This window comes from Papilio polytes, unplaced genomic scaffold, assembly GCF_000836215.1.
Source record: "Papilio polytes unplaced genomic scaffold, Ppol_1.0 DF824303.1, whole genome shotgun sequence".
Classification (NCBI taxonomy): Eukaryota; Metazoa; Arthropoda; class Insecta; order Lepidoptera; family Papilionidae; genus Papilio; species Papilio polytes.
In genome coordinates this window covers 3,108,857-3,129,220 of record NW_013524901.1, presented here as the reverse complement: position 1 = coordinate 3,129,220, position 20,364 = coordinate 3,108,857, and the positions used below count along the sequence as shown (strand labels likewise).

The following is a 20,364-nucleotide window of genomic DNA, read 5'->3' as shown; positions in this document are numbered from 1 at the left end:
GAACACCTATCTCGTGGGCGTAAAAAGTCTGCTGACCTTGAACTTTACCGCGGCGTACAAAGTCTGCCCGTGCGAACGGTCGCTAAGAGTGTCGGTAGTTCAGGACCTGGGTTCGAAACTTAACCGGTACTAACGTGTTTTTTTTTATTTTCGATTTTTATAATATGTACTATGGCCTAGTCACCCCGTATTAAGGTAGGCTCCGAGCCCCTCGGTGGGGACGTATAGTGAGATGGTGATGATGGTATTATGTACTTACGTTATACTTGACGTTCTTACAATAAAGAAAACACGCAGCCTTATGAGAGAGTATGCAATTCTCAGACTTGTGGTGTCCTATTCTGTCCCATGCCGTCGGCGGTCGACTTACCCTAACACCGGCAGTGTTAAAGTGGACAGTATAAACCTGGAGTTACAGTTATAATATAATCAAGATGGCCGCCTGTAATTAATTGTATGCTACTGTCTCCAAATCTGGAAGATGTAGATCAAATCTCAGTTTATTTAGCTGTAGTAACTTTAGCTTAATTGCCGAAATGGCTTTGGAGGTTTACAAGATTATTTTACATTGCATATTGCTTCACGTTTTCGGTTAGGCTATACAAATATGGATTGAAAAAGGTATCTTTAGGCAACACTCGCCTATCGTAGAATATCTTGGTGCACCTACAATTGCAGTGTTTTTAGCGTCAGTTTACGAGTTATTTATGAAATATGCTGATGTTTTGAAACGATTTAAATTTTTGTAGGATTTTATTACTGTAATTAATTTCGTTTCAGTATTTGGCCCATTCTTGGTTATTTGTATGTTGTGATTTGTGACACACATTTTGAACATAAAATAAAATACACAAAAGCCGCGGTCATTAAATACAAAAATAAAAAAGTAAAAAGGTGAATAAAAAATGTCAATGGTTAAAATGTTTACCTTATTTGGACTTTGAACAATTACATGTACAATCTATGCCTTGTAAAGGATTATAAACGGAAAAAGTGAAAGTAATGAATCGCAATGATTTAATAGTCTGAATTATGTAACATGTTGATATATCGATTTAATCAAATTAAACTGGAATGTTAGCAAGTACTTGAAGACTTAATACAACTGTTGCGAATGATATTAAATTACTCTCACATCTCGTTTTATTAGCCAGCAGTCATTTCAGAACATAGTTAGTTATCTTCTTAAGGATTACCACATTACTTAGACGTCTGCTGTTGTCATCGAATATTGGCGTCGCCAGGGGCGTATCAGGAGGCAGCTTATCGATTCAGGAACTTTGCAATAATCATACGTCATAATTTCCGGGGCCAGCATAACAAATGGAGCATCGAAATGCAATAAAAATTACTGTCACGATAGATGATTTATAGTAAGAGAAGACAGTGTTTGGAGTTGTTCCAAAAAGTTCTTCGTAATACTTCCTATGATCTAACTGATGCAGCATTCAAATTAAGTGCAGTGGTTAAACCTTGTCAATACACATCTGTTTAGAATTCAAAAAGGATCTCTGTGACTGACTCCGACTTTTAGTGTTGCCAAAACAGCTATATTTTAGTTTTTCTGTGGTAGACGCTAGCAACAATAAAAGGTGGAAACTGTTTTGACGGATGAAGAGACTGCGGTGTGTGTGTTTTTATCCGTTGATTAAAGGTAGACAACGCATCTGAAATAGCGGATGTCTATAAGTAACGGTTCCTTCGCTATTTCGGCGAATTGAGATAGCCGCTTGCGCATTTAACACCTTTTTATTTAAGAAAAACAGTTTTATATGAGCGCAAATAAAAGGATTTTTTGAATTCATCAATAACAATTTTCTATAAGTTATTTTTATTAAGGTGCTTTGTTCAGAGTTTTAAGCTTTTATTTCAAGTTTAGTTTATACTGAGCTTTTTAAGTAGCTGACTAGTTTCGAACCATTGTTAGAAAGCTCACGGCTATTATGAATATATGGTCGGCGATACAAAGTGCGGTGGCAGTACTCGATCGGAATAAAACTAATTGTATAACAAACCCAGTAAAACCTGCTTCTTAATCAATCGATCCACGCGCTGGCAACATTATAGTCTATAATGTACATAGATAGGTAATCGTCAAAAATGTAGTTCATGTTTACGTAATAAATAAAATCTGGCACGAGGCTTTATCTGTAATTGGATGCTTTAAATAACTAAACAAGGTCATACCACTAAATCAAATATTAGAGAAAGGTAATAAAACAAACATAATAACTAAAATGTCTAGACTTCAAAGTAAAACCTGAAAGTCTGGACATGAATTCATTTTAGTCATACTGACCAAAATTAATAATGTTTTTAAATTAACTGACCCTGAAGTGACATGTAGACAGTTTTAATTGGCTCTCACCTACCACTGTTAAATTGGGCTAGGCGGAGACCGAGATCAAAAACAAAATAACTCCAAATGTCTTATATACAGTATGTAGTAAGTTGGTGTAAAACCAAGCGGATAACAAGGATTGTTAACATCAATATTAACACTCATTATACTTTAATTTGTTGTATTTGTATATTAAAACTAAATAATATGCAAATTGTAAAACACATTTACATTGGTAATGCCTTGAATAACAAATTCAATTTAATGTTTTATAGCATTGAAAGCTCACGATATAGAAAATGTATTTTAATTTGCAAAGCTTGTGTGCACAATTGTTTACAATCGATTTTGCAATAAATATCAATTCTCAATTGAATGTGTTCGATAAAATATCTTAACGAGGTGTTAATAGTTAGGTTTTACCGTAATTATTTCAATATTGTGTTATCTACTATTTGTATCAATGGCCTAAAGATAATTAGGCTATGATCCAATTAAAAAAAGAACAATTCGGAACCTATATCTTGACCATACTAAAAGGAATGTCAACTCTTATAATAATTTTTCAAAATTTAATTTCAATGAAAGTCGAAAATAAGTGAAATAAGAGATGTAATTATTTTTTTAACCGTGGGAACAATTCAAATACGTATATCTTTAAGCAGTGCCGATACCGTCATTTAAATAATGGACGTAAACAATTACAAGGCTGAGATAAAATTACTTGTAAAAGTAATACAAACAAAACTAATTAAGATGAAAATATTATTGTAAAATCGTAAAGTACACAAATAATAAATACATCAAGGATTTAATAATCTAAACATGGGTGGATAATTAATAAACAAAGTAAAAAAAATGAAAAAACAAAATGGGTCATTGCACTACATTTTAAGCAGAACACAAGCCTTATTATTAAGAACTAGCTATTGCTTGCGACTTCAATTAAAAATAATAAAAGCATCGCCTATATTACTCACTGACTCACTTTTACATGGTGAAATAAATTTTGTCATCGGCTAAGTAGGTTTTGAGTTATTTTAATAATACAAAAATACAAATCTTTTCTCTTCAAAATACTATTTAGTTATTAGTTATTAATAATAATAAATATACAAACAATATATTAGGAGGGAATTAATTCTACTAGTTGAAACTATAACAGGACACAGCCGTAAACAGCTACTTCCTTTTCAAAAATAATGACAGAAAATTTAATTTTATCAGTACTAAGGAAATAATAATTTGATCTCGTGTGACAAAGTTAATAAATCAATTTAATTTATTCCATTTTAACCTTAATCTTAATAATTATAAATGCAATAGTTTAGATGGACAGATGAATGTTTCTTACGAGTATATAGCCTAAACTGCTAAACGGATCTCGATGAAATTCGGCCAAATGGAAGAGCATAATCTGGATGAACACGTAAGTATACTACATAGATCAAATTTCACACCGACGGGGTCACGGGCGGAAGCTAGTAGTAAATACATAATTTTAAATTAATATAATACCGATGCTACTTTAAATTTAGAATTTGGTGTGGAATTCTTTACATTTAAGGGCAAACATATCATGCGGGTCCATGATCTATGTTAAGTCTAGGGGACATCATATTTCACATTTTTTTGATCCTCTGGCGGAGACCGTCTCTGTACCCTCCCTCTATTTTACGTGACGCTGATGAAATCTATGGTCCTACCTAAGTCAACTTCAATCTGTTAATTGCTGTCACTTATTATCGTTTAATTTGATAATTAAATATCAAATACTTTTTATTATGTAACAAACCTGTATTGAGCACGAGTCGTGTGATTGCTACATTAGTTGGCAGTTACGATGCGACACAGTAGGACTATATCAAGTTCAAATAAACGTAACGAAATAACAATGTTGTGTAAAAAACATTAGAGAATCTCTTTAGAGGCTTTACGTTGTCTTGATTGATTATCTTGTTCACGATTTGAACTACTTAAGTGAGCTTTAGAAGGTTGTTTGTTGAGTATTTGTTGTTCAAATTCAGTAGCGTTTATTTGTTGAACTCTTACGATCGTAATTCACTGATATTAATCGAATCATAACTACTATTCGCTTAATGTTTTAATTTGATACGAGATTGATAAATTAAATCAATTGATCAGTATTTCGTATTGGTTTTTATAACTGGCGTATTATCAAATAAATTAAATAACTAGCTGTGTATACTTAATAGATTTCTATTCGATAAATGTGTACAACGGAAATATCCATTCCGCCCGCAGCGTTTCGTTTTCTCCATTTTTGAAACCAAAATTTATATGATGTTTTTCATTACGCCAGAAAAATTATTGGGGTCGCTAATACCATAAAATAAATCAATGTGAGTAAATCAGTCCCATATTAAACATCAAGGTTTTCTAACGATTAGTATTAGTAAATTAATTTCTTCTAATTATTAACTAAACATTGATTGCTATTGGATTATGTTCGGTATAAAATATGCTTGCGATTTAACGTCAGGTGCAATTAATACGTTTTTTACAGGCTTAATAAAGGATGTATTGCACCGTTAAGGCTATTTACAAGTTTTTTAACGCTACTTATGAGAAATGGTTTCAATGAGATTTTAAATAAACGATAGGAAGTTGCGGCGTTCTTATTTTTTCTTAAATCTTTTTACTATTTAACACTTATTTTAGTGTTACTTTTATTTATCTGAACTCTACTTGAATATCGGTTAAATACCCTGATCGCAGTCATCCCAGAAAATAATGACTTATTACTATGGAATATTACAGCTGACATTAATAAAATTTTACAGAAATCAAGTAGAAATGCAACAGAAAAAACATAAACAGCCAAACAAATAAACGCGGTATAAAGTAAAACTTGGAATAAACTGAGTATAAGCAAATATTAGTACAACTTTTTAAAAGTTTTACATTAAACGCTAGCGCCATCTAGTTATAGAGTTGAAAATAATTTAGTTGTATTTTCTTCGAGTAGCATATCGTACTTAAAGCCTCAAATTGACGTAGTTTACCACAAGGTGCCGCGGTAATATGAATTAAAAGAACTGTAAAAAATCATTTTGAAAGTTTCAAGAACATTGAAGTGATGATTAAAATTAGGTAAATTTATTTGTGAAAATTAAAAACTGATTTCCTTTTGCAGTCATGAAGGACATACGCTATAAGCTGTAACCCATTATTGTTAAGTACAGTTGCATGACTTGAGCTATTTTATTCTGAAGACGATTTCTATTCTTATTAGAATTTTAAAAGTAAGTAATCTATCTTTGGTCTACAATTGGTGATTTTTTTAAATTAAATTATTAACTAAAAGGTTAAAAGGAACTTTATTACAAGAAAAAGACAATTGTAATAGTATAAATCATGAAACAAATTTCATTACAGAATTCTGGAGGTTATAAAAATAATTTAGAAAAGCAAAACAAGATATTACAAACGCTATATTTAAATTAGCACTAATTCATTGTTTAGAACAGCCGTAAACAAAAAAAAAGGTCATAATGACTCTAATTTGTAATAGAGGGCGATATTACAAGAAAAATTTCTATTTTACAAGAGATAATAATTGACTTTAGTTTAAACGTTACAATGACGAGAATTATTTATGTGCTTCGCTGTAGTGAGCACGCTTGTATTCTGTCTCAGCTAAATTTTTGAGACGTAAGTGCTCTAAGAAGGCGTCATAGTTCTCGAATTCTTTATGCTCTTTCGTACGGATGCCTTTGGGTAAGATCACGTATTGGCCTCCGGGGCCCCTCATGTAGTCTCGGCCTCCGGTCTTCATGTATCTGTAGTCCAGAATGATTGTAGGCTCGTAGTAATCGGGGTCATAAGTCTTTCGGATGATACTGTGAAAAAAATGTTTTTTAAGGATATAGCGATGATGAACGCGACATTAGTGACCTCTGTAGATTAAAACTTACACATTTTGTTTCTTAACTTCCGGTCCATGGTCCTGTAACAACGGAATTAACCATGATAAATTTAAAAACAATATAAACGTAGAAAGATATTGGCTATATCCATTATCTATTTTGATCGTACGAATCATACTAATATTATAAATGCGAAAGTTTATATGGATGGATGGATGTTTGTTAGAGTTTGTAGCCTAAACGGCTGAAGGAATTTCGTTTAATTTTTGGCATAGATGTATAAGATAGTCTGGAAGAATACATAGGCTACTTGCATTATTTTTTTTCAATTCCCCGCTGACAGATTCGCGGGCGAAAGCTAGTACTTAATATTAAACCATATAATTCATCTAGAGTCCATTTCCTAACATAATTTGTAATTGTAAAGTGTTTAAATATTGTCTTACATCGGGCTCAGCGATCTTTCTAGTATGTATGGAACGCAGTACATGAGGTCCCGGCAGCTCGTCATGACGGTAGTCGTCCAGATGGTCGTCCAGTGGTAGCTCGTAAAGACTCGTAAAGGGCGGATTGGCGGCCTCAGCTGGTTGTTGATCTTTATCAGCTACCGCCGCTGCCACCAGCAACGCCATGTATAGGAACTATTGAAATAATTCATTTGTATTTGCAATTATTGGGATTACAAAAGTCATTTCAGGTTGGAAAAATAGTAAAACTCTTGTTTTATTGGTTAATTTTGCAACATACTTATGATAAAAAATAGTTATGATACTGCTGCGGTGTTTTGCTATAAGATTTATTGAAGTAAAATAAGTTAGTTTAAATAAAATTATAATGAAAATAAAATAAAAACATAGTAAGTAGATATCTATTATCTAGTTAAACTAATAATTATTTTTATGTCCTAGTTCCATTAGCGAGATCATTAGAAAGTCATTTTAAATCACAATGAATTAAAATAATAATTGATTTATGGTAGAGTTAATTATTTATAGGTACTCACTTGACGCATGTTTACAACAACCTGTTGCTGAGCATAAAACACAACTAATCTTTTGAAAATATTGATCGCGGGTGTTTCTTCCTTTTTAAGCAATAAAACATCTAATTATCACACCGGATTTGTTGTAATTCAAACGAAGAATTTTGTCTGTAATCAAATATTAAATTGATTACAGTCTAATATCTTTGATGTAGTACGCGCGAATATTCGTAAAGTTTATTTTTGCTTGAACTATCTTGCTCAGTACCCTTGGGTCCTAACCTCGAGTTTCGGAGGGAAAATCGCATCGTTTCAATTAAATCTTACGAGTATCATAAATCGGAAAGTATAAATGGGTGTTTGTTACAATTTTAATCCCTTTCCTTTCCCACCATTTTCTTATACTGTAAGGATGAGAAGGAAAAGTGAATTTGAACGTGGAGGACACGCATAGGAAGTGCGTTTTATGTGCGTCACCTTCGGGGTGTCTACGGGCAGCGATCGCTGCGATTTCTCGGAGAATTCAGGTGTTCGGTCGCTCGTTTGCCACCTTATAATACAAAAAAAATTAGCCTAAATTGCTGAACGGATCTTAATGAAATTTGGCATGGATGTAAAGGATAGTCTGCTACACATGCTACCTATTTTTTTTTCTTTTTTTTTTAAATCCACAAGGATGGAGTCACGGGCATAAGCTAATTGGTCATAACTATTGTTAACAAAACAAGAGTAACGTGTTAATTCTATCTAATGACGTCAAATTTATATTACCAATGGTCGAAATTAAATAGCTTAAGGTTAAAGCTATTTCTAATCAAATCTTTTAAGTTTGAACTACTTCTCCAAATTAGCTAGTGTAATATGTAACGTCAACTTTACATTGCATTTTCGACTTTATGTTTCCAGCATTGAATATATGTAAAACGACTATCGTTGATCGTGGGTCCTTTAACTATTAACGTAAGCACAAGAGTATATTTATACAACTTCGAGTCGCATGTTAGGATTTTAGAATATGATATTACAGTTAGTGACCAAAATGAACGGATGAAAGAAGACTACATGTGGCAGAAATGCGAATGTTAAGATGGATGTGTGGGGTAACACGAATGGATAAAATATGTAATGCGTATATTAGACGAAGTTTGAGAGTAGCCCCAGTGGTAGAGAAGTAAGGAGTAAAAGATTAGTATAGTAATCGCATGTTGCAAGGAGAACGTCAGTTATAAGTGTGGAGGTACACCGGTTAAGGTAGACCTAGAAAGAGTGACCTATTGAAAGGTGACATGATCAAAAAGGGAGTGATGACTGAGTTGACTTATGATAGAGTTATGTAGAGGACAAGAACCTGTTGCGCCGACTCTACGGGAGTAGGATAAGGAGAAAGATGACGAGTTAGTGGAAAAAATCGCTTGCCAAATGAAAATTATACAAGAAATCAAAATATTTAATACATTGCTACTCAAAAAAGTCAGTGTGATTGTACAGGCAATTGTAAAATTTTGTCTGAATATCTCTTCTCTTCTTTGTCGCTTGAGTCTTTACAGACTCGTCGTGGTTATCACGTATCAGTGACCCGCTTTACAAGACGCCGCCACTCCTCCCTGTACGCTGCTTTTTTCGCACATTGATGCAAGGGTACGTCCATTGCCGTTCTAATCTGGTCGGTCCATCTCATAGGCGATCTTCCTCTAGGTCTGGTGCCCTCCACCTTACCCTGCACTACTAAACGTTCTATGGACTCGTCATTACGCCTGCAGACGTGACCAAAAAAAGTGAGTATCCGAGCCCGAACAATGGAAGACAGACGCTGCTTGATGCCGAGTTCTTCAAGTATTGACCGGTTAGTTCGGAATGCAGTCCAAGGTATTCTCAGCATTCTTCTCCAGCACCACATCTCGAGCGCATCTATCCTCTGTTTCTCGCTCTCTCGTAGGGTCCATGTTTCAGATTTCAGTTCATGTCTGAATATGGTTTATATATATTTATGTCTGAATATAGTATTTTCGAACCCCTGTGTATTTTAAGCAAGGGACTCTTCTACAAAAAATTATAAGCAATAAAGAATCAGTGGTTGTGTGTTAATAAAATACATTTACGACTTACCTAGATTTGAAGAAACTTAAAATATTTTTATTTTAGTAAAGTAAGCAAAAATCATTAATGTTAAGTACAGTTTAATTGTCCTAATTTGTGGTCCTCTGTTGTATATAACATTGACCTATAAAGATTTTAATTTATCATCCGTTCCAAAAAGCCCAACTGTTCTCTAAATTCCTTTTGATAAAAAAAAAATAATTATCGACCAATTGTCGCCTTACATAAAGTAACTAATCTTTTTTTAGACAAATTCCCTTTAAGAACTGTAGAAGAAGTAACTGAACTGCACCTTTTTATCAATAACTTTTTATGTATTATCGTCGTCGTCGTTGTTGTCCTATGTCCCCAAAGTGAGGAAGAGGGCGTCCACAGTGCGCCGCCTTATGTAGTATGTTAATACTCGAATAAATGAAAGGTACAAATAAAAACATCTAAGGTTATGCTTCGTAAAAATGTATATTTTTTCCTCCTTGATGTGTATTTTTGGTTTAAATTATTTTGTAATTTATCAAATAATAATACAAAATCACAATTAATTAAAATTATCATAGTAATATTTCCACTCTGCTTATAAACATTCCTTGAATATGAACAATTTATCAAAATCAAATTGAACAGAGTTATAATCTTCTTAGTGTTTATACTAAAATCCGTGATCGTCGTGACCATGATGATGTTCATCATGATGAGGTGAATGATGATGTATTTGTATATGATGTTTGTGATGAACATGATGTCCGGTATCATGATGGTGACCGTGATAATTGTTGTGCTCATGACTTCTGTCGTAGTATTCAATAACACGATGTTTGTGCATCGGTTCATGATGGTATTCGTGAACATAGTATTCGTGATCGTGGTGGTCCGGTTTGTAATGTTCCGATTCGTGGTGTTCATGCTCGTGATGTTCATGTTCATGATGACCATGATCGTGTTCATGGTGATTGGGTTCGTGATGTACGTAGTATTTTAACTCGTAGTGTACTGGCTCATGGTGTTCATCTTCATGATGGTCATCTTCATGATGCTCTGGTTCATGGTGTTCCTCTTCATGATGTTCTGGTTCATGGTGTTCCTCTTCATGATGTTCTGGTTCATGGTGTTCCTCTTCATGATGTTCCGGTTCATGGTGTTCATGTTCATGATGTTCCGGTTCATGGTGTTCATGATGTTCATGATGTTCAGGTTCATGGTGCTCTGGTTCATGGTGGTGGTCGTGATGTACATAGTGTTTCACCTCATAGTGTACTAGGTTATGATGGCCATGATCATGATGTTCTGGTTCGTGGTGTTCGTGTTCATGATGTTCCGGCTCATGGTGTTCATCTTCGTGGTGTTCCTCATGTTTATCTTCATGATGATCGTGCTCATGGTGAATAGAAACATATTGTTTAGATACTGGCAGATGATGATGTTCTTTATGTTCATCATGGTGATGGGGATCCGAATACTCAACATGGGCTTTAAATCTGTAATTAAAAATAGATTGGGTTAAATTACATGAAGCGGTTTTAACATACTAACATTTTAACAAAAGTCGTTTTGATCTGCATCGGTATTGTGGTTTCAAATCATAAGCATTTTTAGTTGTTTTGAATAAATCTTATTTAGAAGACTCGCCAATTAGAATATGCCCATGTTCTAAGACGGTTTGTTAAATTCTAGTTGATAGATTATGATATAAAAATAAAAATTAGGATAATTACCCGCTGTGTTTATCTGCGTGATACTTGACAGTACGTTTAAGGCCATCAGGTTGGATGAGCCAGTACATGCCCTTCACTTCGTCGCCATGTCTGGTTTCCTCTTGGCCTTTGTGATCATGTGTATGGGGATCATCAACTTGGTACGAGTACTCGTATGACGGATACGACTTGGCCTGGAAGTGTAAAGCATTGTGTAAATAGATCATACTATAGAAACTTACTCTCTTCACTATCTTCTCTCCTTATCTTTATATCGTTTTCGAAACATCTGCACTAACCTATTTTCTGTAAATGTTAATATGGTTTTCCACACCACTGGTTGTTCTTTTGTAAATACAAGACAATGCCCAATTTGAATATCATTACAACACAGGGCTTCCCCATTTTATTAAGCTACATCTCAGTATTCCCTGCTTTCTACTTCTAAGCGTCATTAACGCAATAGTCAAGGATAATTGGTAAAGAAATATTATTAGTCTTATAAGATATTTACGTATTCTTCATGATGCTCCGGGACATGAGATCCGACGTGCGAGAGCTTTCCGTGGTGGCCATGGTGTACCGGATGGTGGATATACACTTTGTATTCAGAGATCACGGGGTTGTCGTGACCCGACACCGCTAACGCGACACCAAACAATGTAAAAATCTGAAAAAGAAAAACAAATTCCAACTAATGTTCTTTTCTTACTGTTAGAAATTATAAAATGGGATTTTGACTATTGTTGTAAAGGTTTTAATGTCTATATTGTTAATCTCTTTCAATTAATAACAAGAGTTTATATTTTACAAAAACTAAATCACTTCATATAACTTCTATCGGTAAAAAACCATTAAAAGCATCTGAAGTAAAAGAATACCTTCAAAATCATCTTCAGTTGAGATCGTTATGTTCTTCTGAGTTCAACTGGTGTCAAATGAAGTATCGAATAGTTTTTATACTTCTGATAATATGATTATTGGCTTAAATATATCCTATCCATGCAAGTGCCATTATCTTCAGTTTCTCAAATTATACGTTCAGGGACGTGTTTACTGGGTAACTTTACTTTATTCGACCTCTTAATTGTTAGATTTTCTAATGTATATGATTACGTGTGAATTACTTTAATTATCGTCTCGGTCTAGCAAGCAGAACAGATTCATTCAATCAAAGTATTGATTTCGAGCTGAAATGATGTATCTGTGCATTCAATTTTGCTATATTAAAGTTTTCATAGAAGATTTTAACGAAATCCAATTTTGCAGTCTGGTGTCCTAAATTTGTAGGATTTTTTCTTGTTTTTATTTGTACTTATTGTGCCTTCAACACTTGAGAATACTAACGCGAGCAATAACTACTATCTTACTAAAAGTAAAGTCGTATTTGAATACGGATATCTATTTAAGCGAGAAAGGAAGGCAGGTATTATGTTTTTCCATTGTTACTTTACATCCGTCTTCCGTTTTACGTCTATTATTTCAGCAATATTAACATTGCAGACTCTCTTTTGTTTATTTGTCTGCAGCGAATTCTTAATCCTGCAATTTGCTAAAAAAAACAAATAGGCGTTTAATAGTGGTTTTTTGTTTTTATAACATTACTGAAATTAAAATCATATACATTTTTTAAATTCTAAGAATATCAATTCGCCATCAAGATATAATGAATTTTAAACTTAGATGTTGAGCCATATTTGTACAGAAAATCAATAGTAAAATTTTTTTCTTGTAATTTGTCGTTTCTGTATTTATTTGTTTTGCCCCTTTCTTGAATAAATAGCAAACTATTACACACGGTAAATTACCATTCCTATTTAAGGTTCTTATGATTGTATACCTTAATTCCAGCTTTAGAAGAAAAACTTTAATTCCAGATAGTACAGTTAATTATAGAGGATTTAAATTTTCTAAATGGATACTATATCCATATATTTCGAAAGCAGGTGATATTTGTTTTAGTTGGTACATCTGACACTGGTTAACTTATTAATGTCTATAAAAAAATTGTATTTTCAAGGAACAATCATTTATTCACGTATCTCTAAACACATAAAAACTAAATATCAAAATAAATACACTCAACCACATACATATTCACTTTAAACTAACAAATAATTTACAATTTTTAGTGACTATAATAATCGTCGTCGTCATAATACGGTTTAATCATGTCATCATGATGATGTTTAGCATGATCATTTTCGTCATTATGATGGTGATGATGATGATGTTTATGCGGAAGATGATGTTCGACCACGTTGTACACTTCAGACGTTGGATGATGTCCTTCGTAATGTTTAGGTCTGTGATGATGTAAATCTGAATATTCTACTACAGCATTATATCTGGAAATCATAACAGCAAATTTATTATGTCCATAACAATGAGAATTCCATTGTATTCGCAGTGGGAAATATGCGAAGAAAAAGTCTCAAGCCGAGCTGCAATAGGATTTGAATATCATAATAAAAGCCTAATTGAAGTCCCTTTCTCTTTACCACCCTTTTCTTATAAAGAGAGGTTGGGAAGAGGAAGTGGATTTGACGGTGGAGGAGATGCATAGGAAGGGGAAATATCCTCTTTATGTGCGTCTCCTCCTCCGTCGGATAAGGGTAGGCAACGCATCTGCAATTGCGGATGTCTATGGGCAGCGGTCGCTTCGCCATTTTGGCGATTTCAGGTGACCGCTTGCTCGTTTGCCACCTTATGTTATAAAAAAAAATACTTATGAATAAATTTCACAAATTACTCTATCTATGGAAGAAATAACTCCTCACCCACTGTCTTTATCAACGTAGTATTTTACTGTACGCTTGACACCGTCCGGTTGTATCAACCAGTACATCCCTTTGACCTTGTCTCCGTCCCTGGTTTCTTCACTTCCTTTGTAGTCGTGCGTGTGTGGATCTTCCACTTTGTACGAGAAGTCATATAATGGATAGGACCAGGCCTAAAACAAAAGCAATCACAAACACTAGGTTAGACGTTAAAGTTAGAGAGGCATTTTTTTATAAGAGAAGGGGGCAAACGAGCGACGGGAACAGAGAGGTGTGCCACGACGCATGGACATCCGCAACACTAGCAGGTTAAATATATCTGGCGATGGACTTAAATATCTTAAGAGAGTAGAAATCTTAAGACATTTTTGACAAAACTGCTTACATATTCTTCGTGGTGTTCCGGCGCGTGGTGTCCGAAGTGTGACAGCTCTCCGTGGTGACCAGTGTATAGCATTACGCTCTGATGGGAAACCGCGGAATCGTAACCAAAGCAGCTGACAGCACACATCAAGAGTATTGTGATCTAGGAATTGGAACAGATATTAGTAAATTAAAAAAGTACAAACCCAGTATAACCTTGACACTATAATGATAATTAAAGATACCTTCAGATATTTTAAATAAACAAACATTGACAAGACAAAAAAAGAAGAAATGTCATCTAATATATTATTCATTGTTCAATGATGACATGTTTGAATATTTTATAAAACAAATTGAATTATTACAAATAAAGTAAAAGGCAGAATAAAATATTTTACCTTGCAAACCATTTTTCCCGCTCGCATGTGGCTGTGTAGTAAAGATTTTAATGTTTTCAATGGGCCATTAGGTTTTTATACGAGAATAATATAAAAAGAAACTCAACAATTATCGCATTTCCTATACCGGTAGCATTACAAATGATTCTTAAAATTGCTCAGATATCCTTAACTGTGATTTCATTTTTGGTAAACATGATTGATGGCAATGATTATAAGAAAACCATAGATTTCACTTGAGTATACGCTTGTAAGCATAACATATGTATTTCAATTACCAATTTTTTTTGGACAGCTTATGATCGAAATTGTTACTAAATTAAATATTAGCCTTTTACTTTTACATCAACAACAAAAATGTAATAAAACACAAAAAACATTTGTAAAGTATATTTATTTTCAACTAATTTATAAAGTACGTTTAACCATATTTGCGTATAGTTGTCATTATGTTTCTATCGATAATGAAAGTTATTAAATATGATGCTGAGAGACATGGACGTGATGATGGGGAGACGAATGATGAACAACAGCATTAAAACTGAAATGAAATCGATAATAAAATCATTAGAACAAAACAAAACAAAGAAAATCAAACGAATTTACTTGTAAACTGTAATAACATCCAATAGGCTAGTACTTGGAAGGGAATCTTTTTGCTACTAAAAGAATAGCCAGTTGTTTTGTTTACATTGCATATTAGTTACATAGTTCAAGAGGATCGATATAATAGGTGGTTACGTGATCAATTACGATGCTACAACAATGCACGCATTACACGCAACATTATAACAGCGAAATTAAAATGAAACAAAGTTCGAGTGCCGAGTTTTAAAGGAAAATAACAATATTCTGATACACCCAAAATGCTATACCACCACTTTGAATATGGTTACTCCTATTCTGACTTAGCGTCAGCTTTCCTAAGGACTACCTTTATCGGGTTATTATTACGTTTGCAATTTTAGAAGTTAGATTAGTAGAAAATAATCTTACCCAGTATGGTCATCAGCTTTGTATTCCACCTTCCTGTATCTACCGTCGGGTTCTATCAGTTCGTAGCCTCCCTTCACCACATCTCCGTGACGGAACTCATGCTGGGATTTCACATCGCCTGTGTGATGATCATGGACGCTATAGGCGAAGTTATACTCAGGAAATGACTGAAATTGACAAAAGATATGTTTAAATGTATTTGTTAAAATCTGCAATAATAGACTTTTATGAGGTAGGTAAGCAAATTCTTGGCACACTTTTCTCTTATCATGTAGGAAACTAAACAGTATAGGTTCTTCTGTCTGTTTCTATTAACCTTAACATTAGCTAATCTACTTACGTAATGATCATGGTGGGCTGCGTAAGGCACTGGCAAGTGATGAACTGGCAAATGATGCAATAACGGCAAATGATGAATGGGCTCGTGGTGAATAGATTCGTGGTGAATGGGCAAGTGATGCACCGGAGCGTGATGAACGAGGACAGGGTGACTGGGACCATCGTGCTTGTTCACCTGCTGGTGCGACACCGCCAGATGATGTGGGTGATGATGATGAAATTCGTACAAGCCATGGCATGTCGTTGCCAGGATACAAATTGTTAGAATCTGAAAAAGTATCATTTAAATACCGCAAAATGTTATGATTAAAGTTTTAATGTAACTGCAAATAAAATCACAGGCGCTTGTCAGGTTTTCATAATTACATACCGAAGGCTCTTAAGTAACAGTTCATACTTAAATAAACTATAGCACTGGGTTAATTAATTAATTTTAATAATTTATTAAACAGTAACAAATTTTAATAACATTTGCTTTGAAATTCGATGATCGTTTTGATTTTTTTTTTACATTTGTATACTCACTTTAAACAGCATTATTTATTATTTTTTAAAACAAAACACTACCTAACATCAACTTGGCCAATAATGAACAGGTTTGTCTCTGCCTCATAAATATATAGACAGAATAATTGTGGGAATTATAAGAGCAAAAATCTATTGATCCATTTCTTAGACTTTGCGACATTATACTGCAATATCACCTATGGTATACTGTGAAAAGACTTTATTGTACGTTTCTGAGTAAAATACTACTGCGTACAAACTAGTACTAGGGATAAATTAAACAATTGATAATGTACTTTCAGGGTTGTTTATACAATGTTACGATTATCTACATTACGTGTTGGGATCATCAAAATAATCAACGTTTTAGTCAGCGAATTTTTGTGAGTGTAGATATCTTCTTAGACAACAGCCTAGATAAAAATGAATTCTATTTTTTTTTAAGATAAACCAACAGGAGAAAATTATGACACATACATTTTTACACAATAATAATACAATAAGTAACATGCAGATATTTTTTCCTAATTATAGGTTTACACGACAAACAGAAAAATAACAACAACAACAGTAACAATAACTAATAATGTCAATATATAAGTATGTCAATATTTAAATAGAATTTACAGAAACAGTCTTTAGTTTTGTTAGCAAGAATCCAATCAAAATTATTGTACGCAAATATAGTACAAGAGAGAGAAATTGATTATTATTGAAGGTCAAAAATTACTTGTGCGCGATTGCATTTTGCGAGTATAATTAAACAATTTGCAGGGCTATTACTTCATTAAATTCGCACAATTTGTAATTGGTATATTATGAGAAGAAAAAAATCGTATTAATTTAGCTACTATTTTGGTCATGGTTACCCAATTGAGTATATTCTGATTGCTTACAGTCTAGAAGTATGTAAGTATTCAATTGCGAATATTTACATGCGTCTCTAGACCTGATAGACTGTAAATAAAATAGTTAAATTTAGTACATTTTAATAAGTAGACTTGTCTATTTGCACAAAAACTCTATTAACTGTCAGTAATATAGAAGTCCCTATGTATGTGTTATAGCCTAAGTTTGCAAGTGTATACATAAACTTAAGATAAGACGGTTATACTTAATTCTTCTATCTTTAGTTTTAAATTTAGGCGACTAAACTTATGTGTAACCGTGGCTTCATAGCCACGGTTACGTTCACGTTCATACGTGCAAGCATAAAGTATCGTCAAAATCCCCTAAGTAATCATTTAACTAGTCTATCTTTAATTTGAAACACGCAGAATCATGTCATGGTGGAAATAACATGAATTGCTACATTTTCGAGTGACCGTAGTTTAAAGTGTCACTTATTGCGTGAATTATGAGAAACTATATGCTGTTAGTATCAAGTATAATCATGTCAAAGCGACAAAAATTCATAGAACGGACCCGCGGCTGTTACACAAACACGAGTAATGTAACATAATTACGTACACTGGAATATGTGAACAGCAAAGTAAAAAGGTTCACAATGATACAGTTCTGCAAACAGATTTTGTTATGAAATACATTACCTATAGCATTTTGTTCCTTGATTAATCAGTAGTAAGTTAGAACCGTATTGTTTTACTGGCCATTAACACAATATTTTTTTATTTAAAGATGTAAATCTATAATATAATAAAGCGTGTGTTTACACACACTAGTTTGTGGCGTAGGATATCAGCAATCACAGCGTATTTTTAAATAATTCTTTCTTTAATAAAAAGCCCTACACTTACGAAACGCTTAATGCTATATATTTTTCCGCTATTAAACTTGGGGGATAAATAAATTGGAAAAAACCATTATATAGGAAAGGGACCATAAGCTACAAGTTGCTAGTAAAGGAAGCAAAGTTGTCATTTATGCATTTAAATTTTATAATTTCATGCGGACGAAGCAGCACGGGAACAGCTAGTCTTATATATCTTCACAATCTAATATTATAGTTGTACAAAAACCGTACAAGTAGTGTACTTAAACTACGTCATATTTTAATAATGCTGATTAATAAAGAGCTTAATTGTAGAATTAATATTAGAATAATTAAGTGATTCAAATCATACCTTTAACTTTAATTAGGGGAAGTGGACTTTCAATCTTATCTTTATTGTTACATCGAAAAGATCATTTCTTATACATGTCCAATTGTTTCTCTTCAGAAATGTTTAGAGCGGGCACACACCTTTGATTAATATATCGCACAACAGCTATGCAATTGTCCATTGTTATGCAGCTCATTAAACTGTTTAGTTGCATAACTAAAAATAGAATAGTGTGTGCACCTCCATATACACTCATAGGAATCAAAGCGCGACTAATCAGTTGTGCGATAGTTTAGTCCACGGTGTGCGCTCTCTTACAACAAAACTAACAGTGTGAGAGAAAAGACGTAACAATCTACGTATTCTTTGTCGTAATTCGTAATAGTTTCTGACGAATGCCAGCAAACTGACAATGGCTCTCACGCACAATTCGTGACTTAGGACTCGTTCACACTTATTACGATGAGATAGAGTTTTAAATTAAATAAAAAGTAGTTACACCTAATTTCAACTGAATTTAACGCCACAATTAACATGAAGATGCAAGCAAATAAAACAACAGTTGTGGAAAATTAATAATTAAAAAAGAAAAAGTATCCAATGCAAAAAAGAGGAAAGATACGTTTTTGTTGTCCGTAAACTTTTTACGGAAGTTTTAATACATCTCGATCATTCATTTAGAAACGTATACAAATATTTGTAAAATAGATGTATATACTTTTATTTATATAGATATGAAAGCAATGTGAACGCCTTACACGAAAGCATAACATAATGGTTAAGTTAAACTCAAGGTCGTTTCGCATTCGACTCATTCCATCAGTTATCTTAATACTTTAATAGTTGATTTTTATCTCTCGTTTTGGTTTTATTGCTAACAATTGTCTACGTTATAAACATACAAACAAGTATAAGATCTATCTGAAGTCTGTGGTTAGGAAATTGAAAAGTGGGTTTGGTTGGCGCTGGGACGTTTGATACAGATAATGCAAGGTAACGTGCGAAAGCTGTTTGACTATTGCAGTACTGTTAGGTAATTTGGTCCTAATCTACATAGTATAGTACGGTTATGCAAGTGCAGAAATGTGTATTGTTAAATTTCTATGAAAATGATAGAAAGCTGGAGCGGAGAATCGAATGTAAACTTTAAAAAAAGATAAATTGGCAAGAGAAAAAGGTTAAAATAAACAATATACAGCCTTGCAACGTCTTGATGATTTTATATAAAATCGAAGTATTTAAAAAAAAGAATAACAAAATTCAAACCATCGTTCTATTTACAAAAAATATGAAAAAGAAAAATCATATAATTGGAGGCTTATTACATCGCTAACAACATGTACAATGTACAAATTTACAATTAAAAGTCAGATGGTCTAGAACGATCTGTTAAATTCTCTATTTTTTCAGTCCATTATGTGATAAATTAGTGTATGTGTAGAACTACAACCAAAACACCAAAGGGTCGCGGGAACCCAAAAAAATATGTGTGCCGAGACCGAGACATTCTTCTCTAACATTGTGTACTAATACAACACGGTCTCTCCGAAACGTCATCTGTTAGTACGCGGTTGAAACTACGCAAACAATTAGGTGTACTATGATTTAGCTCTGTTACGTTAAACTAGCAAAAACCTAATTGATTTTTTTGGGCATTAAATATTCTATCAAAAGAAATTGAATGTCACAATCAAGTATGTAATAAAAAATGCACCAATTATTATGCTTATAATAGAATGGACAATCAATTAATTGTTTTTTTCTATATATCAAAAACATCTACAAATTTATTTTATATCTATGTTTATTTACTAGTTAACATTCACAACAACGTAGAAAAAATACTAATACTTAATTTATTTCATTGATCTATTCTTATTTAAATAATCCCAAGTAGGGTTGGCGACAGGCAGGGGG

The 20,364-nt window shown here is 33.3% G+C and overlaps 4 protein-coding genes across 4 annotated transcripts; all 4 read right to left on the bottom strand.

Moving 5' to 3' along the window:
- Positions 1–5,663: 5,663 nt before the first annotated feature.
- On the bottom strand, positions 5,664–7,342 carry LOC106100769. Its single transcript, XM_013279794.1, has 4 exons — positions 7,235–7,342; positions 6,678–6,872; positions 6,280–6,311; positions 5,664–6,204 (listed from the first exon to the last, which is right to left on the bottom strand). The coding sequence occupies exons 1-4, from the start codon at positions 7,241–7,243 to the stop codon at positions 5,955–5,957; spliced, it is 486 nt and encodes a 161-aa protein (XP_013135248.1). The 5' UTR covers positions 7,244–7,342; the 3' UTR covers positions 5,664–5,954.
- A 2,497-nt stretch (positions 7,343–9,839) lies between these two features.
- On the bottom strand, positions 9,840–11,975 carry LOC106100676 (histidine-rich glycoprotein-like). The gene is made up of 4 exons (XM_013279646.1): positions 11,880–11,975; positions 11,513–11,668; positions 11,020–11,192; positions 9,840–10,782 (listed from the first exon to the last, which is right to left on the bottom strand). The coding sequence occupies exons 1-4, from the start codon at positions 11,889–11,891 to the stop codon at positions 9,957–9,959; spliced, it is 1,167 nt and encodes a 388-aa protein (XP_013135100.1). The 5' UTR covers positions 11,892–11,975; the 3' UTR covers positions 9,840–9,956.
- Positions 11,976–13,106: 1,131 nt separating this feature from the next.
- On the bottom strand, positions 13,107–14,585 carry LOC106100730 (histidine-rich glycoprotein-like). Its single transcript, XM_013279735.1, has 4 exons — positions 14,543–14,585; positions 14,164–14,304; positions 13,779–13,951; positions 13,107–13,346 (listed from the first exon to the last, which is right to left on the bottom strand). The coding sequence occupies exons 1-4, from the start codon at positions 14,567–14,569 to the stop codon at positions 13,127–13,129; spliced, it is 561 nt and encodes a 186-aa protein (XP_013135189.1). The 5' UTR covers positions 14,570–14,585; the 3' UTR covers positions 13,107–13,126.
- A 333-nt stretch (positions 14,586–14,918) lies between these two features.
- LOC106100744 (histidine-rich glycoprotein-like) lies at positions 14,919–16,482 on the bottom strand. The gene is made up of 4 exons (XM_013279761.1): positions 16,403–16,482; positions 15,879–16,145; positions 15,539–15,705; positions 14,919–15,083 (listed from the first exon to the last, which is right to left on the bottom strand). The coding sequence occupies exons 1-4, from the start codon at positions 16,412–16,414 to the stop codon at positions 15,017–15,019; spliced, it is 513 nt and encodes a 170-aa protein (XP_013135215.1). The 5' UTR covers positions 16,415–16,482; the 3' UTR covers positions 14,919–15,016.
- Positions 16,483–20,364: the final 3,882 nt, after the last annotated feature.